We start from the raw sequence: 23,434 nt of genomic DNA, 5'->3' as shown, positions 1-23,434 counted from the left end.
AGGGAAGGGGACCGCGCAGCGCTGGTCCCGCGGGCGGTGCCCCGGAGCACTGTGGGATAGTGGCGGCGGGCGGGGGAGGGGAACGCGACCACCCTTCCCGCCCGAGCCGGGCTCCTGCGCCCGGTGGGCCCCGGCAGGGCCCCGGCACAGCCCCCCTCCGGCGCCAGCCCACGGTCCCCCCCCGTCCCTGGCTGCCCAAGGCGTCCTCGGGCGCGGGGCCTCTCCTCACGGGGAGGCTCCGCCGGGCCCCGTCACCCCCGCCGCGGGCTGGCGGAAGGAGGGCGGTCGCGGGCCTGGGAAGGGTCCCCGGTGCCTGAGGGGACCCTCAGCCCGCCCTGACCCTGGGCTCTCGCCACGGCGCTTCCAGGACTGTCACGGAGACAGGATTTCGCCCCAAAGAGACGGGCGAGAGGGTTCCTGCCCTCAGAGGGCTGTCGGCCCTGAGCAGGGCCACAAGCCACGGCCAGAACGGGGGGTCCTGAAGTTAGATTTAGCTTTCCAAACCATGCAGCTGCAGAGTGAAAGATGATAGCACAGAAAGTGTGGGGTGGTAGGAAAAAACCCACGTCAAATAAATACAAAGAGGTAAGTGGTCTGAAAACCGTGGATTCAGTGTCACTGGGGGCTCCAAACGCCTTCACTGGAGTGGCAGCAGGGAGGGCCTGTAAAGGTACAGGAGTCTTTGCTGCTGGCAGTTGAGGTGGTAGAGCTGAGCCTGAAAGACAGCTTGGAGGGTGGCTGTCCTGCACCAAGGATGGCATTTTGGCTAGAAAGAGATGGGCCCACTGAGCCTTTGCCTAGGCTTGCTGCTGAAGGCAGTACTAGGAAAGCAGGGAGAAGCGGTGGACATTTAGCCTCTTTCCTAATGCTGTGTTTACAACATCTTCCTATTTCTCTCAGCCTGAGAGCCACTGAGGTCACTGTCTCACAGCTTCTTAGCCCATGTGGCCTGGAAATAAGAGGCTGCAGGCACCTGATACTTCCCTGAGTCCAGGTCAAGAGTAGCTGAACAATGAACAGGTGATTTTTATTTTTCCCCCTTCCCTCTCACTTGTTTGCTGACTGAGGTGCTGCTGCCCAGCTGTAGTAGCCCCTTTCTGCTCTATGCAGCATAGGTTTTCATTTTTGTGAGGGAGAATTGCAATGTGTTTTGTGAGGAAAAGTAGGAATGAGATGGTGAGGGCTGCCTGGAGCATCCTGAGAAGGAGGGAACTCTTTTTAGGGATGATTTGCTTGTTTGGGAGCTCTTCCTCAATCACATTCCAAGTGGGGTTACACTTCTAGACTGGTAGGTGAACTCGTCCCACAACACTGGGTGTAGGCTGCTCAGGAAATACAGGACTTGGTTACTGCTTGAGGATGCTGAGCAAGAGGCATTGCTTTAACTGAAATAAGGTTATTACCCTGCTGGGGTAAAGGCTGTCATCTCACTACAGAGAAATGTCAAAGTAGGTCTAAAACTGAGAAAAGGAGTTACTGTTAATCTCTAGGGGTGATTGTTGTGAAGATGAAATTAAGGCTTTCCCTTACAAACATAAAAGCCCTTTGAAACACACACTCTTCAAGTCTTTTTCTGGGGCTAATGTTTGAGAATATACAGAGAGAGGAAAGCAGCAACCATGGAAAGTCAGTGTTAGCAGGAGAAAAACATCACGAGGGTACAGGCTAGAGTAGAATGCAGGATTCAGAAAGCCAAGGAGTGGAAGAAAAAGCATTGAGGCAATAATGCACTTCATTTCTTAACTTATTAAAGTCCCTCCCTACAGGATTAGCCTCGTATTTCACTGACCTGAATTTGGCAGCAAAAGGGGGAAAGTGTGCCTGAGCGACAGCGTTTGCTCTTGTCACACCACTTCATGTTCCCACATCAACCCAAAACCACGACGTTGGAAGTTTTTTTTGCTGCTTGTAATTATTTTGAGACCAACAGCTCTAAACCAAGGTGAAATTAGGAAACTCTGGGAAGTGGAATTAATAGATTCAAAGAGGCTACATGCTGGCTCTTCCCTGCACTAGGCTGGCTTAAGAGAAGCCTTGTCTTCTGCCTCCAGCACTCAACAGGGAGTATTTGTGCTGTCCCTCCAGCAGGGGCCTGGCTCTCCTGCTCAAACTGCTCCAGGCAATTTAGGGAGCGCCCTTGTGCTAACCACCCTTCTCATGCAAGCAGCCCTAACCCCTGTGGAGTTCCCTAAACAGCTGTGGAGTTAAGGAGGAATAACAAAAGCCACACAGCAAGGGAGAAGCTACAGCCACCAAGCTCTCGGAAATCTATACAAATACGCACACACCCAGAGCACGGGAACAGGAAAGGTAACAAAACAAAATATACTTTATTAAAATTAAGCATGTTAGCACCTCAGTGTAACCTGGAGAAGTGGAAGAGTCCAGCAGTTAACCAGTCCAGCAGGCCAAGGGGCTGAACCTCCTGAAGTGCATTCCAATGGTAGAAAAAGTACCACGACCGTCACAACACGTACGTTCTCAAGAAGCAAGGACACACAACCCCTCTGTGTGTGTGGGGGGAGAGATGTTGTGCTGCCTGGTGTCTTGATGGGAGCACAGAGATCTGCTGGACCAATTATGTATGTGAGATCAGATGGTGTAGCAGGTGTCTGCTTTCCTTAGGAAAAGAAACCAACCCAAATTAACCAAAGCAAGAACGCTGCTGCTTAACTGGAGTGGTGGGAAGAGCAGGATAGCAGGGGGCTGAGGGGCAGAGCTACACACCAGATGGGAGCAAATAAATTAGAATGAAATGATGGGAAATACTTAGCACATGAACAGACCTGTAGTCTCCTCAAGGCTGACCATCCAAGTTGGCACACACGTTAAGAGAAAGATGAGCCATGCATCACACAGCAGGCTGTGACCTCCAGCACCTTTTTGCTGGTCAGCCTACAGGGTCTGGAGGTAAAGCTCCAGCTACCAAACCCCACTCTTCCCCCTTTCATGTGCTTTCATCCAGAGCATGGGAAACCCCAGAGCTGTAAAGCTACACCAGCCAGTGTTAGAAAGATTACAACAGCTTCAAACTATGTTCTTACAGTTAGAAAATACTTCTATGAACTTTAGCAAAGCTGCCATCCTGACCTAGGGAATGTAACACACTCCAGCTGCAGGGGGATGAGCTCACAGACCACGGGTGAACTGCCTTGCTCTCCAACCTCCAACACCACCACGGAGCTGTGCCAGATACCTTGGGCCAGCAGGGTGTCTTCTCCATCAGCCACCCTCCAAGGACATGTTCAAGCCTTGTTACCTTCCCTCCAGCTTCCTTCTAGCCAACGTTGGTTTGGTTTCCTGTTGCTGAAAGCGAGGGGTGGGTGGGATGGGGGGGGAGGGCTAATGCTGGCTAGAAACAGAAACTACACAATCACTCCACACGGATTTGTTACAAATACTCTTTAAGTCTCTGCTTGGAACACGCAAGCGCGTTGCAGGAAGGTCTTGTCTAATGTACAGCTTGTTAGTCATGCCAACTAGTTTAGGGTTAGACGGCAAGGCTTTGCAACCACTGCACGTGGAACTCGCTTTGCTCCCCTTTCCTCCCGCTTCTCCGGATGTAAAGCCAAGGGTTTCAGCTCCCGATGTGTTACAAAGCCTCTGCTTCATCAGAGAGACTCCTTAAGCCTGTGAGATAAACTACAGCCACCCAACACCACCGGCTCCTTCAGACAGGACTGTAACCCTCACCAGCACCGAGAGCATCGGGGTGGCTGGAAACAAACACCTACGTGCCGTGGAGAAAGCAGGAACTACGCAGTCCGGGAGCACTCTGTCACCCGGCGATCCTTTCACGCCAGGAGCAGCGGTCTGGTGCGGCACCAGTAATTTACTGACGGAACACATCACCCTGAGAGGGTTTCTAAAGCTTTCCTCGTGCCTCTGCTAGGCGAGGCCAAGTGCCATATCCTCGGTCGTTCCTATGGAGGGTCGGGCGCCAATCGAGCCGTTGGACACGCCTTCTCCCGGGGGGGTAGTGTTGCTGCTACCTCACTTCGCACACAGCGAGTTTCTGTGCTGAAAACCGACACCCTGCGTCCACTTTGTGGTGACACGGGGCCCGTCCCCGTGAGAAGAAGCGCTTTTCCGCCGCTGCCGGCGCAGAGAGAGTGCGACGGGCCCGGCGCGGGCAGGGCAGGGCGTCCGCAGTGCTAATGCTGGGGTGCCGCTGGATCCGGACGGGGGGCTCGGCAGCCAGCCGACAGCGGCCACCCCACCCGGGCCAGGGGCTGCCTCGGCGGGGACGGGAGGGACCGGGCAGCGAGAGGCGGGGGGCTGGAGTGCTGAAGCCCAGCCCGTCTCCCCTCTGGCCGGGCGCATCGCCGCCGGCGCCGGGCAGGGCCCCGGCGGCCCTCAGAGGCCGTGGCGCTTGCGGGTGCCGGCGCTGGCGGCGTGGAGCAGCCGGTCCTTCTCGCGGATCTCCTCGCGGAGCTGGGCCTCGGCCAGGCGCAGGCGGCGGATGCTGCCCTTCATCTCCTTCATCTTCACCTCCAGCAGCGCGATGATGTCGCGCTGCTCGTTGAGCTTCCTCAGCAGCTCCTCCGACGTGGTGCCCGACGACAGCGAGTACGAGTGGTCCGGCGGGCCGCCCTCCAGCGGGCCCTCCTCCCCCGCCGGCAGCCTCCCGGGGCCGGGCCCAGCGGCCGCCTCGGGCCCGAGCTCCACCTGCACCGTCAGGTCGATGGGCTTCACGTCCTCGGCCGCGCCCCCTGCCGGGCCCGCGGCGGCGGCGGCGGCACCGGGGCCCTGCGCGGCGGCGGCGGATGAAGCGGCGGCGGCGGCGGCGGCGGGGCGGGGGCGGCGGGCGGCCCGCTGCGCTTTGCGCTCGTTGACGCCGCGCAGGGGGAAGATGGTGGGGACCCGCACCAGGTAGGACTTGCGGCCGCCCTGGAAGTGCTCGCTGCAGACGCGGTGGCCCGTGGTGGGCTGGAAGGTGCTGAAGCAGCCGCTGACGCCCGCCCGGGAGACGTTCTTCAGCCACAGGCGCCGCAGCTCCTCGTCCTTGGGGAAGGTGTAGAAGTGCAGCGCCTTGTCGCGGTGCGAGTTGTTGTAGCAGCCCGGCACGCAGCAGGTGAAGCCCGGCATGGCGGGGCGGCCTCCCGGGAAAGGGGGACGGGGGGGGGGTGCGGGCGGGGGACGCGCACCCCTGGGCGGCCCCGGCGGCGGCGGAGAGCGGGCGCGGGGGGGCCGCCGCCGAACTACAGCTCCCACAAGGCCAACCGCGGCCTCTCGCCGCCCGCCGCCGCCGCCCGCCGCGGCCGCACCGGAACTACGCGGCCCACAGTGCTCCGCGGCGCCGCCGCCGCGCCGGAACTACCCGCCCCACACTGCGCTGCGCCCCCGCCCCCGCCGACTACCGCTCCCAGGGGGCTCCGCGCCCGGCCCCGCCCTCCCCGGCTCCCGTCGGGCGGCGCGCGGCGCTCTCGCGAGAGGCGGCTGGGCGCGAGCGGCGCGGCCGTTACCCGCCATGGCCGACAGACGCCCCCCGGCCCGGCGCGGGGCCCGGCGCAGCGGCCGCCACTCCGCGCGCTTCTCGGCCAAGGTGGGCGGCGGGGGCCGGCGGGGAGCTGAGGCAGAGGCAGAGGCTGAGGGCTGCTGCGGGACACGCCGGCCCTTCGCTGCCGGCCCTTCCCGGTCGGCGTGAGGGAGAAGCGAGCCCCGGGGGGCAGGGACAGGGGGGTAGAGGGTGCTCACCCTCCTCCATTCGCCTTTAAATACGGAGAATGGGCCGAATCGCCTGAGTTCCCCGCTCGGCCGGTAGCCGGGGCTGGTACAGCCGTGCCGCGCGGTTGTGCTTCTCAGGGCGCTGAGGGGAATGGGCCGCCGGCCGGGCTTTCAGGTCTCTCAGGCTTTTCTCCGTGAGGGCACTTGTTTTCCACCCCAGAATGAAGCGCCGGCGTGGCTCAAATGGAAACGTGCACAGTTTCTCTCGGGGAATCGGGCAGCCGTTCCGTGTTAGCTGCTGCAGGGTTTAATTAGAAGTCGGGTGATTAAGGCTTTTGTTGCCAAGTGTCATCTGCAGCGCTGAATGTTTCTTTTGAGTTGCGTGCCTCTGCTTTCTCTCTTCAGGCTCTGTCTGATTCAGGAAAGAAGACTTCTGTGCAAAGCACGTTGGTGAAGCAGAGAGCGATGACGTTCCCCGAGCTCGACAATGACACGCCACGGAACATGCTCAAGAGGATCCTCCGCACCCGTAAGAGGCTGCTTCCAGGGAGCAGAGGGACAGTGTTTGGGTGGAACTGTGCCCAGGAGATGTTCTGTGCTAGCCTGTTCTCACCCTGTTAGACTGAACAGAAATCCAGCCTGTGCTGTGACTTAGTTCAGCAGCAGCTGAAGGAGGGGATGCAGCACAGCCCTGTCTCAAAGGCAGGGTTGGAATCCTGGTCAGCTTTCATACTGTGGTGAGCAAGTAATTAATCTTTGTGCTGCCTTTAGCTGGAGGATGGTGTGGAAATTACAGAGGTGTGCAACTTCATCTGTTGCAAACTTCAGCTCAGCCACAGTCCATGGAGCCCTCATGCTGCCATTTGTCACCTTTGTCAGCCTTCCTACAGAGCAGAATCCAAACAGTTTTCACCAGGTCTTTACCTTAACCTGTTAATAAACATAACTTAGGGAATGTAGACTAGATTTGACACTCTACTGCCTTTTGGTGTTTTCTCTGGTTTGAATTGTGGACAGGAAATGTCTTGGTTTCTTGGCAGAACCACAAGTTTCACCTCTGGTAATTCAGATACCTAAACATGGAGAAACACGAAACAGTGGACCAGAACCACCATCTAAGAGAGCTTCCAGTGGGTAAGTAAGGTTTAAAACTTACTCTTTGTTAGTCTAGCAGGCATAGCTGCAGTTCTTGCAGTGGGAGTGGGGAGCAGGATTTCTCTGCCTCTGTTTCAGTGGTAGGAATTGCATCCTCTCAGGTGGGATTGTCAGAAATCTCTCTCCAGCTTTAAAAACTGGCTTAGGAGTCTCTGGGGCTGGATAGTAAATGCTGCAGGTTTGTGCTTAGTCCCCTTTCTTAAATGCAGACTTTCACAGTGTTTCTGCAGTGGAAGTGCTGGCTACAGGAAGGCTCCTGATGGAACCCTTCTCTTCTTAGCTGTCTGTGACAGACACTAAACCAGAACTTTGGTTATTGGGTCTCCCCAAGGCCACAGGCTGATGCTGACAATGCTGGGGCTTAATGAGCCTCTGCTGTGTCTTATACTCAGATCCTCAGAGTGCTGTAGCTTTTGACAGTGTTAGTGCTTGTTGCTTGTCATAGGTTTGGGCTGCTAGGGGTGACAGCCTTCCTGTAGGGTGGCTTGGAGATGAGGTTTGCCTGAGGCTCAGCTAGGTTCATTAAGGTTTGAAGGTGACAGGCCTGACTGAACTGGAGAGGGTGAAGCATGTGGTTCATTTACTTCCACTTTGTCAGGGATTAGAAGAAAGCAAGCCAGTAGTGCTGATAGGTTTTGATTTGCTGTAGCCAGTTATGTCAAAACATTTGTGTATGTTTTTGCTTATTGCAAGATAGACTGTCCTAAAGGATGTGATTCCTTTTGTTTGCCTTTAGAACTAAGCTTTTTGCATTGACCATGAGCAGCTTTGAACAGGTCAACTACTAAGCCAACTTCTGTCTTTATAAAGAGAGGAAGAAGCATCTGAGCTTTCTGTAAGGGGGACAGCTTCTTTGTTTAAGCTCTAAAATACTGTTGCTCATCATTTTTGTTACATGTCAGCTTTGGTTGTTGAATGTCTTTGAGTGTGCTGCTCATCAACTATTCTTAAATGAAAAGATGAGAGGGGTGGATCTGGGCTGGGTTTTATGTTCCATGTGTTGAACATCACTGGGTGTAGCCTTTTTGTTTCCAATCCTTCCTCACCAACTGCCTTCAGCTGACCTGAGCTCTCTTGGATTTGGGGAGTCAAGCCTTTCCCTGGCTGTAATAGCTTATTGAAGGACAGATGTGAAAACATGAGCAGTCTGTTTTTCCCTCTTGCTTACATTTGTTGCCTATCATAAAACAGTTCTAATGCTTAGGCTCATGTTATGCTCATGATTAGAAATGAAACAACTACATGTCTGAGTGGCAGCAAATGTGTCTTGTAAGACCTGTCAATGCAATCACCTTTCCATGCCTGCTGCACTGAGGCCACGTGTGTTGCTGCAGAGGATGTGGAAGGGTTTATCTGCTGACAGTGGGCTCTTGGCCAGGGGAAGGATGCTCTGCTCTGGTTCTGCAGGATGTGATGTGGAGTGCTGGCAGCAACCCACTGCCTCAAAGTAACCTTCAGGAAAGGGGATTCCTGCCACTTCTCAGTCTCAGAAACTTCATTTCCGATCCCAGTCGGGTGCCTGACTGGGATATTAAGTGTCCAGGCCATGCACTAGTGTGCCTTGTGGTACCTGATGTCCTTTCAGGATGATGGCTTCATTTACACTGTAACCATGACAAACCTTGTTACACCTGTGTGCTGTGAGAAGCCAAGGAACTTGTTGCAAGTCCCAGCTTTTACTCTAGTGTGACCTTTCTCAGCCCTGTAGTTTTGAATGCACCCTCAGGTTTTGATTCTTTGTGAAGCTTCACTCTGATTTAGTAGGAGGGAATGGCATGGTCCTGAGCTAATCACCTTACTGCTGCAGCACTGAGGACAGAGAATTGGAATTTGCTTTTCAGTGACCTTAGAGGGCCCTTTCTGGGGTGCCTCTGTGATAATGTTGTCCCTTGCTTTGTGTTGGTAGGGTGGAAATACAACTGCCAGACCTCATTCCTGAGGACACCTCTGTTGCCACTTTCCATATAACTAAGAAGAGAAAGAAAGTCAGCATTTCTGAGTTTGAGAGGGCAGCAGACAGACGACTGCCCCAGAACCAAGGTAAGGTTGGCTTTGTAAAGAAATCCCTCTCAGGGTTTCTTGTCAGCCCCTTTAGGGACTGGTGGCTGCTCTGAAGTCTCCCTGGAGCTTTGTCTTCTCCAGGCTGAACACCTCCAGCTCTCTCAGCCTGTGTCCATAGTAGAGATGTTCCCCTCCATTCCAGATACTTGCAAACACAGCAAGTACAGTATTTTGTACTGGGATATTAAAAGTCCTTGTTTGAAGGGAAAGGGTCTGGTAGTTTTACAAAAGAAACAATGGTTTATATTGGAATAAATCTACCAACTGTCATTTTAGTTCATTTTAACAGGCAGATAAAACACCTCACCTGGGTTTACATGCTTTACTGGCAGTGGGAGCTGGAGTGGAATTCAAGGGTGGGATTCAGCAGCAGTACCTCAGCTCAGATCACAGGTGCTCTGTGTGTACCCCAGGTAACTGAAGTCCTCCTAAAGTTCAGGGGAGGTTAATGGGAGCATAGACACCTGTGCTGGGGTATTTTAATCTGGAAGTAAATCCCACCCTGAGTCACCTGTGGTCAAAAAAGAAGCTGTCTTTAGCCTGATATCTGGTGTGAAGATTTATGAGCATAATTATGTCACTGCTCTCCAGATCTGCTTTAGGATCTTTGGGACCTTTTCTAGGACGGGTTGGAGTTACAGTTTCACCTTATTTGCACTTCTAAAGCTTCCAGATGCTTTAGTGCTTGGCTTAGATTGCTGAATGGTGGTTGTGAGTGAGGCCCCAGCCCAGCATCTTGCTGTCAGTGTGGTGAGAATGACATCAGTGAGTGTGAGGGCATGTACCTTGTGATGTTTTCTTTGAAATAACTGTTGTGTTTCTCCTTCAGAAATTACTTGTTAGGCTCTCATGTGAAGCTGTGAAACACAGACACGTTGTAAAGTAACCTGTCACCTAATTGTGTTCTCACCAGAATGTAACTTGGGAGGGCTGTAGCATACTGGCTCTGGGAGGTCTGCTGGGATGGTGGTGTTGTGTGGAGGGTGATTTCTCAGTGTGATCTCTCACTGACTTTCTCTAGCTCAGTCAGCGTTGGACAGCAGCACTGCTTTGGCTCGGTGAGTTTCAACTCAAATGGTTTAATTTGTGGCTGTTGTGGCTGCTGCCCTGATTGCCCCCCTCTGTGGTTGTGAGGAACAGTGGATACCTGAGGTGGTGAGGAAGATCTGTGTTGTTACTGACACAATCATCTCCCTCTCTGGTGATGGAAGCAGGTGTTACACCACATGCCTCGTGATTTTCAGAAGCTGTGGCTCTGCAGGTTGATCCAGGCTGTGTTGCTCCTCTTTTTACTTGTTGGGATTGTTCCTTTTTTCCTTTCATTCCCATGTTTCCAACAATAACTCAGGACACAAAACAGCAGAGAATATCATCTCTGCATGTTGACTAATCACTTTGGTTGCATCTCTGCATCTTTAGTCCGACTTTCCTGGACTTCAGAAGCTTTTTAGCAAGTCAAAGAACTGCTTTTCCTGTGTTGCTGCTGTACTTTGTTAACAATTCTAGCTGTGATGAGCAATTTATTTCACCCATCTCACTGCAGCCCTTGCCTGTGGCCCCATGCAAGGGGATCCCCAGGGCTGCATTCTGTGCTTCCTATCTTTGAATCCTCTGCCATCCTTTTTGATTGAGCTGCCTAAAGAAATAGACAGGATGTAGCTGAGCAAGGCCATTCTTTTGAGGATGTGAATGATGTGAGAGAAAGGTTTTTCCCATGCTTTGCATGTTGATAGCTTAGCTCGCACCACAAAAAAGTTACAGCCTGTTGGAAGCTGCACTTTGCTGTATATTCTGATACTGAAAAGCTTCTTCAGCTTGTTGTGAAGCCCTCCAGCACCCTGCCCTCACCCAGAGGACATCTTGTCAAGCATTTGCTTTGCTGAGCTTGTCCTTTTTTAGAACCTTACCTTGTTTAACTTCCTCAACCTTTAGTGAGACACATTGTTGCAGCCCTCCAAGGTTAGGAGCTTGTAAACCAGTCTGTTTCCTGGTGGCAGGTGATGAAATTCATCTCTTTAAAGCAGACAGGCATGTAATCACCAAGGGTTGGTGTGGGCTAATTCCTCCTAGCTAAGAGATTTGTGAAGTACCTCACAGCTGGTGACCCCATGTCTGCAATGTGAGGATGGCAGGGGAGTGTGCAAGCTTGCAAACCCATTTCTTCCCTCTTTTTTGCAGATCTCTGCACGTGTCTCTTGGTTCCTTGATGCCACCAGACACTGTTGAGAAGAGAGGCTTGCTGCGCAGGCCCAGGACCCGCAAGGCTGTTGATGTGGAAGCTTTTGAACAGAACATGCTGAAGAGAAAAGGTTTCTTTTGCATTGTTACTTCTGTTTTAGGAGGGAGGACCCAAGATGGCTTTTAGAAGCAGTTACTCCAGTGTGTGGTCTGTGTTTTATGATGTAAAGGCTGCTAGCACATTTACAGAAAGCCAGTGTGATTGGTGAAGCAAGGTTAGAGTGAGGCTCTGCACCTCTCACCTGATTCTGTGCACCCAGTTTGGTGAGTTATACCACAGGAATCCTTTGGGATCATGATCATAACTGTGGGTGCTAGAGATCTGGTTTGATAAGAGAAGGTGATGGGCACTGAAATGTGATGACAGTTCATGTTTGGTCTGTGCAGAATGAAGAACATTTGGGTTTATGCCAGGCAAGTCCTGGTAATAAATGTGTGTCCCTGTGACCTTGAATGGTTTTTCACATCAAACTTGTCTTAAAACTTTCTTAACAGCTCAGAACTATCTTGTGGACTCACAACTGGCATCAAGGAGCCAAACAGCCATGCTGGCAAGCGATGCTGAGATCATGCTGAGTAACACAGAGCTCTTTGTTCAGCCTCAGCTTGATCAACAGAGCCAAGATAAGCTTACTGCTCCTGAACCACAGCTGCTGGATGCCAAAGCTTCGGCACAGAGAAGCAAGATTTCTGTTGCAGCTCAGGAGGAAGCGAGACTGGTGGGCCTGGTATCCAGTGTGAGCACAAATGAAGGAAGGAGCCAAGGATATTCTGAGGACTTAGACCTTAATCATGAGAACAGTGACAGAGGGACTCCCACAGCTCCAAAAACACCTGCAAACCAGCAAGACAACACACAAAACCATTCCCAGCGGAGTCACTCAATGCAACAGCTTGCTGTTTCAGAAGAGGTGGTGGTTGGCAGTGAGTACGATGGGTTAGGACTTGGGGCTCAGCAGATAACATCTGAAATCACAGAATGGTTGAAGTACAAAGGCATCTCTGGAGTTTTATCTCCTCCAGCCCCCTGCTCAAGCAGGGCCACCAAGAGCAGGTTGCCCAGGACTCTGTCCAGGCAGCTTTAATGTGTCTCTGAGAATGGAGTCTGCAATCTCAGGGTAACCTCTGCCAGTGGTCACCCTTAAAATGAAAAAGGGTTTCCTTGTGTTCAGGCAGAGCCTCCTGGGGTCAGTCTGGGCTTGTTGCCTCTTCTCCTGGCACTGGAGCCAGGAGCCTTGGTTTGCTTTACAGCCTCCCTTCAGATACTTGCATGAGATCCCCTCTGAGCCTTCTCCTCCTGAGGCTGAGCAGTCTCAGCTCTTTCAGCCTTCCCTCCTAGGAGAGATGCTTCCATCCCTTAATTGTCCTGATGTCAATTTGCTGGACTCTCTCCAGTATACTCACCTGTCTTGTACTGGGGAGCCCAGAAGTGGACAACATGAGTTGGTCACAGACATGGTGAGGTGAGGAGATCTGTAGGCATTTTAGAGTAGAAGGAGCCTCAGGAGGTTACTGGTCTCAACCTTTACCCTGGTGAGTTCATTTATATGTCACAGCTAACTTCTTTGCTTCTCCAGGGCCTGAAAAATCCCTTGGTCAGAGGTAGTCACCTCTTTGGTCACTCTCTACTAATGCTTTGCCAGTTCTGTCCCTTAGCAGTTTCTCACTGGTGAGAATCTCTCTTGTGCATTCATTTCCCTGTGAATACCTTGTCCTGGCCACGTGAGTGGGAGCACATTGTCCCCATATTGCCTAGACCAGGCCCCAAGGTGTGACTGTAACCCTGACATTTTCTGCTCAAGCCAGAAGAGTTCTTACCATGGCAAGGTTAGACATTGATTCATGCTTGGTGTCCTGGTAGACTGGTGCACTAAACTCTGCTTTTGGAGGGCTGTCTGTGGCAAGCACAGTGGGGAAAATCCTGTTGAAAGGACAAGGGAAGAGATGAAGAGGAGAAAAAGGTTGCTAGCTCTGGAGAGTCTATAGTCAGTTTTAGGACAGATAAGGTAGAGAAAAGTGTGAAGGACGTGGAATAGGGGAACGAGAGAAAGAGAAGAGGGAGTGGGAGCTGGAGTTAATGAGGCACTAAGGTCAAGTGTTAATGGTTACATGGTTCTGCTGTTTACCAAGGGTGGCTGATACCAGTGTTCCTCTTCAGTGTAAACTGACCAGCTGTTGCAAGGACATTCCCAGTTGGTTCCTAAGATACTGAGTGAACTCCCTAAACTCTTACAAGTGAAGGAAGAGTGTTTGCTTGTGTGTACTCCTCTCTGCTTGCTTGGTTTTTTACTTGTCAGGAAAGCTACAAGAAAGTGAAACAAGGTGGTGGAAGCACATTAATGCTTTCAATTTCTAGCTGTTAATAGATGGAGCTCCTCTGTGCCAACCAGAAGGTCAAGTAAATATTTGGGTTCCCCAGTCACTTTAAAGCCTGAGAGATCTTTCAGCATGTCTTTGAGAGAAGTTGTGTCCAGTATTGTTGAAGCCCTAGACATAAGCACTGCAGAGGAAGAGGTGGCTAACAGAGTGACCCCGGTGGAATGGGAGATATGCAGACAGGGTAAGAAGCACTCTCAGTGTTGCAAGGGAATGGGGAACTTGGATGAAACCCAAGAGTTTTTCAGGTGACTTGCATTAGTAAAATAAGGCTTTCTTGTGCAGCTGATGCTGGAGATAAGTCATATCAGAGATGCTGTGAGCATTTCCAGACAAGCTCTCTAGCAGTGGGCAGTGAGTTGCTCACCTGCTGCCTTGTCAGTGTTTGTTTTGTTCATGGGGACTGCAAATGGAATAAAGGCTCACAGGTTTTTTGGCTGATCCATTGTACTGCTCATCTTCCCACCTGGCAAAGAATACATCAGACTAATCACTCTTTTTTCTCTGTATATATGTTTTAATGCTTTCCTGTGTTTGTTTCTTTAAGCTGTGTTGGCCATTACCTTTCTTCAGTACTAACCAGCATCTTTTTCTCTTAAGCCAAGGGCTTGATGGTTGCCCTCCCTTAAGTAATTGAGACTCACTAATAGATTGAGCCTCACTACCTCCTTGTTCCTGGAGGAGAGGCAGGCATGCAAGTTGCCTGCTTTCATAAGCACACTCTCAGTTCCCTCTTAAGTCCTTTTGCCTTGGATACCAAAACCTCAGCAGGGATGCTGGGAGAGGCAGCTGCTACCCAGTTGTTACATAAAGCTTTGGGGAGATGTGGACACAGATTCCTGTGTTCTTTGGAATTTGGTTTTCCAGGCTCCAGTTCAGGATCCTTTTGAAGTCTTTACTGTTGTTCCTTCAGCAGTGTCTGGAAATGAGAGCAGACCATTGCCAGGGGGGTTGTGCTTTCCCTGGGCTTAATTACCTCTGAAGTTTCCCATGAGTTTCCTTATGGCAGTGTGGAGATGGAACAGTCTGTAGCACCAAGACTTTTGTTAGGAGAGCTTTTACACTCAATACTTGCAGTGCCCATCAGTAATTGCTTGCACATATCAGGTGTGTCAGCAGAATTAGGTGTGTTGCCTTTTTATCATGATGACACAACCTTTTGTTCTAAACAGCTCTTCTGGAGTAGTTCATTCAGGTTGCTGATATTCTGCAGCTCTAAAGCTGTACAGCCATATAACATTGGCATCCTTTTGTCCTGTTACATTTTCACTTGGGTGCAACTGTGGAGTGTGAAGTTTAGATGGGATGTGACTCTTGAGGCTGATGCAAGTCACCTCAGAATGTGTTGAAGACCCAGCTCAAAGCTTGGAGGAGGCTCAGAAAAAGCAGATGACACATATTATGGAAGGAGGGGATGACAAAATGTCACTGTGGAAATGATTGTCACACTCACCTTCTGCATCCTGTGTGCAGTTCTAACCTCTGCTTGTCTGAATAGATGTAGCACAAGTAGGGAAGGTGCAGAGAAAGCCAGTGGTGAAAGATAAGGAGTGCTCAGCCTGGGGAAGAAGAGCCAGTGGGAGCAAAGTAGAAGCTGTTTAAAGAGAAAAGCCTTGAGCAGAGTGGAGGAGATGATTCAACAACCATCTCCCTGATCTGTCAGTGCAGAAGCTGGAGGGGAGCAATAAGCCCTGACAGCTGGCACTTAAAACCACCTTTGGCCAAATTTCCTTGTTCCCTTCACTGGGGTTTGGGTGAGAAAGCTCCCAGTTGCTGGAGAGGATGGTAAAAAGCCCCTTTTACAGCCAAGATTTCTAAACCCTTCAGCAAGTAACAGTACTGTGAGACTTCCCAGGGAGATTTATCCAAACAGTAACTTGTGTGTGTTTCTGAGCTACATGGTGAGAGGCATGTGGACTACAGGTCTGGTGTGCAGGGGAGAGGAATGCTTGAGTGCTCCAGTGCTGCAGTAGACAAAGTTTTTCAGTGGACAAGTCATGTGTCCATTGATTTCTCAAGCTAGAGGCTTGTCTGGGGTGGTTAAAACCACTGCTAGACACTCTCCTCTTTGTAGTGCAATGTATCTCTTGCAAAGGTGTTTATTCAGCAGAAGTGAGGGGAGTGAGGAGAATCTGAGCACCAACTCCCATGTGCTGTTAGAACTGAAGAACACAGTCACCCAAAGTGAGACTGGATCTGGAGGAGGTCTGCTTACTGATGAGCAAAACTATGCACCCTGTAGAGCAAAGCCAGGAAAAGTTGTGCATTTCTCAGCTGGGAACTTTCACACAGGAGCTGTTTCTGCTTCCTTGAGCTATGGCTTGTGGTTACTGCTGAGCTTACTTCCCCCAGGTCTATCTTGGCTGTTGTGAAACTGGATGCTGGCAGTTGATGGGGGCTTTTTTGGTGATGATAGCATTTCTTGTTTCAGCTGCAGAGCATCATGCCAGTACTGAATATTCTGAACATTTGGAGAAAGAACTGACCAAACCAGCAGAGTCCCAGATAAATCTGTCACAGGGTGGCACAGCCAAACCAGAACCAGCCCCCCAAAAGGAGGGAGGAATAGCAGAAGGCAGTGTTGAACACCAAGACTCTCCCAAAGCTGGTGAGGACAACCTCTAGTACCTAATGCCACAGACCTCTCAAGCTGCATTATTGGTAGCAGTGCTGGGAAAGAGGCTTGTTAACAACTCTCTTGGCTTTCTGGAACCTGGGCCAAATGCTGTGAAAGTAGCAAACTAGTCTTGGCATTTTAGGCTGAAAGACTGTGTTCTGCTCAGACTGAGAACAAAGTTGTATAGGCACAACTGCTCAGCAATGTAGAGTTGTAGAAAGCTTAGTGAAAATGTCCTAGTGGGACTTGTAGAATCAGGTAGAGACTGATGGGAGCTTGAGACCTTCTGAGTGTGTTGGCAAATCAGGATCTTCCAGGTTGCTTTTCCTGAGTTGCTGGGGCTTCTGTGCTCAGCATCTTGCACTAAGGCTTTGGTGGGCTTTTTATCTAGGTGAGGCAGCAGGTTTTGGTAGGCTTTTAATCTTTTTAGCACTCAGGCTGTTGTATCTTTTGAGGTAAAAAGCCTTATTAAAGGAAGCTCATTTTCAAGGAGCTCAAACAGAAGCTTCACTCAAATCCCAGGGGCTTCTCCACCTTACCAAGTGCTGTTTATTGCTGTGACCTCTGCACACCAGCAGAGGGAAAGGGTGAGGGTTCATCAGTGCTTTAGCTTATGTAGCTTAGAGTGGTGATGCCCTAGTCCTTGAAGGCAGGGAGATGATAGATGGCAGCATTGTGAGGAATGGCAAGTTGGGTTTCACTCTCAGGAGTGTTCTGAAGTTTTGCCTGCCACACTTGTTCCACTCACGTGTTTCTTTTTCCTGCTTTGGAAATCCAGACCATGAGATGGCTGAAGGTGCTGGAGCTGGAAGTTTGGGCAGACATTCTCATGCTCTTTCCCCCTCTGAAGAATCTGGATTGAAGCCATTAGAGGAAGCTCTTGAAGAAGCAGATGAACTAGAAGACCAGGCTGTCATGGTGGAATTTAATGATCCAGAGGAAGAGACTTCTGAGGATGAAACTGAAGAGCCTGAGAGTGAAGGTAAGGAAACTGCTGCAGCAGTAGCAGGAAGGCAGGTGGAAAAATGTTTCCCTGTTATGTATTGATTAGCTTGAGGAACAAGAGGTGAATAGTGTGAGTAACTGTGTGGTGTATTGGATAGTCCTGGCAAAGCTGCTGTTCTGAGGGCCACTTTGTTACTGCCTCAGCAGCTGCTTCTGGGACCTCCATCATCTTGTACTTTTTGAGGCAAAGCTCATGCAAAGGCATAATTAGACAAAACTGAGTGATTTATAGTGACACAGTTATCTTCCACTTCATCCCTCCTTCCTTCTTGTCTCCTGGCTTCATGCTGACTTTTTAAGCTGCTGTTTCCACAGTCGTTTATATGACTCCAGACTTGAAACCTCATTTAGAACCTCATGTCTTGTATGTGTGGTTGCACATTTCCTTTCCAGATATCCAGAAGAGTAGGCTGGCTTGCCAGAAAGCTGGGAGGTAGTGTCTGTTTCTAAACAGTTCTTCACACCCTGCATCAGAGTGCTCTTGCCTTCTGGAGGATGGTATCCATCAGACTGAGTTCTCATTGGTAGAGGCCACTGTTGAGAATGCCCAGAGTCTGTTTCAGTGGTGGCTTTTTTGGGACTGGTCTTAAAGTCACAATGCACCCTGAAATAACTGAGGACATCCTACAAGAAACCTGTTGCCAGGATTTGGGGCACTGTGGGGAAATCCAACTGTAATGAGAATCTCAGTGGCTGTGTGGATTTGTGTGGTGTGGGTGGTGCAAAGACAAAAGCTGGACTGCTACACTTCTGCCACAAGGAAAGCTGTAGGTGTTCTGAGGGTGTCTACCATAGTGTGTCAACATGCTTATCTTTAACCCAGCTGGATGATGAGATGGAAAGAATCTTGATATGAAGAAATCTCTGGTGATAGGGTGGAACAGAGAGTAGCCTCATACAGGTCTCATTGGACAAAGAGAGGAAGAGATGAAGGAAGAAAAGATGAAACACTTGTCATAAAACTTCCCTCTTCCCCTTCATCCTGCTCCCTGTCCCTCCAGCACACAGAAATACTCCTGCAGTCTGGCCCCAAGTGTGTGTCCCTACACCCTGCTCAGCCTGCTGCTCCAGCACGGGGGCTGAGGGCTCAGACTGGGTGTGAGGGAAGCCCCAGGAGCTGGGCTGGGTGGACGTGCAGCAGCCAGCCATCAGGCAGCTTCAGGGTGCCACAGACCCACAGCCTGAGCAGGCACTGTGGCACTGCACCAGATGTGTGACAAGCTGGCTGAGCTTCTGCTGATGCTCCAGGGACTCTGAGGATTAGAGTTCAGTTCCTCAAGTGCTTTTTTTCCTGTAGAGGTTTCCATGAAGACACCCACCTTTGTCCGGGCTGGAGCCCAAAAGCCACCACTGTCTGCACCACATTCTGCTACACCTGCTGCCCTCAAGTTGTCAACTCCACATTCTGCAAAACCTGCTGCTCCCATGTAAGTAGAAGCCACTTCAGCAGTGTCTGTGGGGTGCAAGAAGCAGGGGGAGAGCCCAGCTTTGTCACTTGGTTTGTGCTTGGTCAGCTGGAGCAGGGAGTAAGCCCTCCTGAAACCTTTAGTTCATTCACTGCTTCAGCAGCTGAATAGAGGGTTCTAGCAAGTGAATGCCAGCACTCTCCCAGAGCAGATCTGATGCCTCAAGCCTTTCCAGTGAATGTTTGTGTAATGTTTTCTCCTGCTGAAGGCACAGACTCCAGCACAGGATGCAGAGGCCCTTGGGGAAGAGAAGGAGTTGCAGGTCATGTTACACTGAACACATGAAGTGACATATTTGTGTTGACTAGAAGCCTGAAGCTGTGTGCAGCTGCCATGTGCTGAGTGTAAAACAAAGCTCACCTGGAGGCAGAAGGTGAACCTGTTTTCTGCATTAGACCAAATTAATTAACATTTGGCACTGTTTTAGCTAGAAATTTGGTGAATCTTCTGCTTCATCAGAGCCTCTGGGTCCTGGGAACAGGAGGAATTTTCCAGCCCATAGCTCTGGATTTGTATTTGTTGAAGCACTAAACAATAGAACCAAATCCTGATGGCCTTTGCTGCTGGGGATGGAGGTGTGTGATGCTTACAGAGGCTGATTGCTTGAGTTGTGATGAGTACAATACCTTTAGAAAATAGGAAGAGGAGGCTTTGATTCTCTGCTGAATTGGAACTGAATGCATGCAGAGTTCCTTTGGGGTTTGACACTGCAGCCTGCTCTTTCCAGATACATGTGGGGAATGGCTGAATACTGACTGCTGCAGAGTGCTGGTGCCCATCAGCAGAAGTCCCTGTATTTGCACATGCTTTGTAGGAATTTCTGGACACTACTGAAGTGACAGATTTCCAGCTTTCAGGCTGTACTGTGGTGATCATAATCACAGGCTCAGAGCCTCCATTACAGGAAGCTGTTGGATGAAAACCAGGGGGTTTGTTTGCACTTTGTGTGGTGCAGCCTGAGCTGGCCTCTTTGCTTCCTCAATGCTCAGAGTCAAAGCCTGAGGAGGACACCAGCTTATGTAGCAGAGCAGTAACCTCCTGAGAGCCACTGGTCAGATGTTCTGCTGTAAGAGAACCTCTTTTTGCTGGTACAATTCTACTGTCAGCAGCTCTACCAGATTAGGGCCAGAGGCATTTCATTTAGAAAGCCTGAAGTCTCATACAGTCACTAAACTGCTGTTTTGGCCCTGATGCTGTGAACCAAACATTCCTGTATGAGCATTCCCAAACAGGTCAAGTGAGGCACAGAAAAAGGAACCAAGATGACTTAAGTCATGGCTGGGTTTGGGGTTTTTCTTGCTGCTACATGTGTTCCATCTCTGGGGCTGATCTCTTCTACTTGCCCCAGGTTCTGTCAGAAAAACACCCAGGTGGGCTGGAGGGAGAAGGAAGTGATCCCTGCACTGCCTCAGTGCCTGCATTAACCTCAGATTCCAGGTGTTTGCTGTTGTTTTGCACATGTCTACTGGGGATGTCACTTCATTTGTTCTTGTGAGTTTTGCCTTTATAGACTGGATATCAGATGTCACTTCCTTTGGGGTTTAGACTTCAGAAAAACCCAGCAAATAAACCCTCAACCAACCAACCAAAACCACCCCAGTAACAAACAGCCATGATAGTGTAAAAGTACCCCCTGCAGGCCAGAGCCTCCTGTCTGCAGGTACAGAGCTGAGCTGTGCATGCCTCACCCCTTGTGCCCTCCTGGAGAGTGGGAGCTACAGGGATGCAGTGAACACAGCATCCCTGGATTGGAGAGAGAGGCAGTTTGCTGACTGTTATGCTCTTGGGAAGCTTGAGCCTGGATTGCTTCTCCCAAGGCCATAATGTCACATGAACTGTTGGCAAACTGGACTCTGTGGGCATGAGGCCATTGAAGAATTGGGAGGGAGAAAGAATGAAGAGCTTCAGGTTGTTCTTGTGCCTTGGAACATGAATGAAGAGCTTTGGCCAGACTCAGCCTGGTGTTCTCTGCCTCTTCCCCTCTGTGTGTTCACTTGATGTGGCAATTTGCCATTCCTCCAAAGGTCTCTCCAGCAGCCACTGAAGGTGAAGCCAGTTCCAAAGGGCTCGGGAGCATCACGGAGGAAGAAGTGTGAGCCTGAAGTAGCAAGCAGTTTGGTAAAGACCATATTCAGCCATTATGTGAAAATGCCAGTGGCCAGAGATGCCTTCAGGATTGTTCAGAAATGGTAAGCAGCAGCAAACTACTTCTCTCACTCTTTTTAGGCATTTCTCCCTCCCCCCTTTGCTTTTCTCTGCTGAAATAACCTGCCAGGAGTCCTCCTGGCAAGCTGACAGCCCTCCCTCTTCAGCTGAGGACATAGGAGGCTGGATTACAACCAGGACAGCAGAGTGCTGAGTGCTTTTGGCTGCTGTGAGCATATCCATGACCAACACTGCCTTGCAGGAGCATCTGCATTTTGTCCCAACTAGTGGAAACTGCCCCATTCACAACCTTCTCTAGCCAGCAGCACACCAGTGTCCTTGGCACACTGATGTCACCAGCACTGTCTGTCAGGGGGGAGGCTCTGAAGTGTTTCCTCTCTCACAGTTTTCACTGTGACTGACACAGTGAGCAGCTCTGGTGCAACTTCCCCTTCAGAAATTCTCACCCTCCACAGCCTGATGTTATTTCTCTCCTCAATCCTCCTTCAGCTCTGAGAGGTACTTCAAGCAGCTAAGCAACGATCTGGAAGCTTACACCAACCATGCAGGGAGGAAGACAGTGGAGATGGCAGACCTGGAAGTCCTCATGAGAAGGTACAGGGAGGGATATTGTGGGCCTGTAGTAGTGTTGGCTGGGGCTGTCCTTGCCAGGGTGGGCATCAGCAGTGCTTCCATGGGGATTTACTCTACGTGGTGCCTCTTGTCCCAGGAGGGAGGTAGTGGGTTTGTTCTCTGCTGGCCAGTGCCAGGACATGGGGTAACAGGCACAAGCTGGAGCACAAAAAGCTCCCCTGGCCCAGGAGGAGCAAGTCCTTTGGTGCTGAGGTGAGGGAGCCCTGGCCCAGGCTGCCCAGGGAGGGTGTGGAGGCTCCTGCTCGGGAGGTTTCCAACCCCAGCTGGACACGTTCCTGTGCCCCCTGATGGAGGGGAAGCTGCTGGAGCAGGGGCTGGGTGAGCTCTGCAGGGCCCTTGCAGCCCCCACCACTCTGTGATTCTAATATTGAGTGGAAACACTTTTCACTAACAACTGTTTCTTTTTTGCTTTCTTCCTTTGGCACAAAGACAAGGGCTGGTGACAGACAAGATGCCATTGCACGTGCTGATAGAGCGTTACCTCCCCCTGGAGTACAGGAAGCTCCTGATTCCAGTTGCTGTGAGTGGAAATAAAGTGATTCCCTGCAAATAATCATGGCCCTGGGCTGGGACAGTGCCTGGGGGAGCAGGGGCTGGTCCTGGGTTCAGTTTCCCACACAGAGTGGGGCAGCACACGGTTGATGCCATGGTGGACTGATTCCAGTTGTGCTCTGGCTCTAACACCAACTTGCACATCAACCAAGGACTTTGCTTCTCCTGGAATTTTAATCTTCCCTTGGAATACTTGTACAGCTGTGGTAAATAAAAGATGACCTGTATTGTGTGTGATGCACATGCTGCTGGTGCTACTGCAGTGCCTTGTTCCAAATGTCCCTGGTAGACATTTAGCTGTGGTGATGCTCTTTGTGCTGGCTGCTTGTTTGCTCAGTGGAGGTGAGTTACACCCTGCCTTAGGGAAGGATCAGGTCCTTGTTACAGCTGTGTGTCTTTCTAGAGCAGGAGCTTTCCAGCTTGGGTTTTGTCTCACTTTGCAAGACTGGTCTACTGTGTCAAGAGGAAATCATCATCCAGCTGTGACCACAGCTGTTTACTGATGGAAATGGGGAAATACACCTCACATGGAACTAAACCTCACTGGGAGTTGGCAAACAAGGCTTTAGGGCCATGTGAGAGATGGAACTTTCTGGAGCACACATGGTAGGCAGAGAGAGACCCACTCAGGTGGAGTCAGTTGGGTGTGTTGAGGTGTTGGTAGTGGGATGGGGAAAGGCTGAAGGAGGAGCCTTTGGCCAAAATGGACACACCATGGGCCAAAGCTGAGCCTGTCAGGGATGCTGGTGGCACCTCTGTGATGATGGGTTAAAGAAAGGGTGAAAAAAGGTGCAGAGCAGCTGTGGGAAGGTGGAGGAAGTAGGACAGAGCAGGGCTGAGCATGGCCAGTGCATCCAGATGGGGTAAGTCGAAGCTGGTGCCTCTTCTGAGGTTGCTGATGGACATGCAGGACACCTGCCACCCTCTAGTTGATTCTCTCCATCCTAAGCCTGTCCTAAATCCTGCTGTAAGTGTGGATCCTTGTCCCTGGATGAAGCCATGTGCACAGTGGAGTTGCCCAAGCAGTGCAGTTCATGAGGGCCCCTGGCCCCTGCAGCCCAGCCCCTGGCAGAAACAGAGGTTTTGCACGACTCTAGGGGAGATGATGCCCCACACAGTTAAAATATCTGGTAGGCAACACCAAGGCAAAGGTCAGTGTTTGATCAAGTCATTCCATTAAAAGGAAGCAGCTTTGGTGTTTGCTCAAACATGCTGCAAAACTTGGACTTTTCAGCACACATTTCCTGCCATACAGGACTCTTGGAGTGTGTCCTCAAGGCTTTGCAGGCCAGAGCTTCTTGGCAATTCTGGTCTGAAGTAGCAGAACCCTGATTTCCCAAGGAGAGAACAGAGAAAACCTCCTGGGAAGAAGCAGCTGCTGGTTCCTCTTTCCTCCCATCCTGTTGCCCCTCCTGCAGCCATGCCCTGACACGTCTGTACCCCAGGGCTGGGTTCCTGACCTCAAGGGTTTGCAGCTGAGGGCAGGAGATGATGGGGC

General features: G+C 51.0%; 1 protein-coding gene across 1 annotated transcript; it reads left to right on the top strand.

Annotated features, from left to right (window-relative positions):
• The first annotated feature begins 4,507 nt into the window (after window positions 1-4,507).
• On the top strand, window positions 4,508-22,170 carry CENPT (centromere protein T). Its single transcript, XM_062007833.1, has 14 exons — window positions 4,508-4,680; window positions 4,782-4,872; window positions 6,073-6,196; window positions 6,708-6,801; window positions 8,729-8,862; window positions 9,905-9,941; window positions 11,062-11,192; window positions 11,617-12,045; window positions 15,929-16,105; window positions 16,893-17,096; window positions 18,417-18,546; window positions 20,610-20,774; window positions 21,241-21,345; window positions 21,814-22,170. Exons 1-14 carry the CDS (start codon window positions 4,508-4,510, stop codon window positions 21,935-21,937), a joined length of 2,118 nt encoding a protein of 705 aa, XP_061863817.1. The 3' UTR covers window positions 21,938-22,170.
• The last annotated feature ends 1,264 nt before the right edge of the window (window positions 22,171-23,434 follow it).

The sequence above is a fragment of the Colius striatus genome, chromosome 14 (genome assembly GCF_028858725.1).
Source record: "Colius striatus isolate bColStr4 chromosome 14, bColStr4.1.hap1, whole genome shotgun sequence".
Taxonomy (NCBI): Eukaryota; Metazoa; Chordata; class Aves; order Coliiformes; family Coliidae; genus Colius; species Colius striatus.
This window is presented reverse-complemented; position numbering and strand designations above follow the sequence as displayed.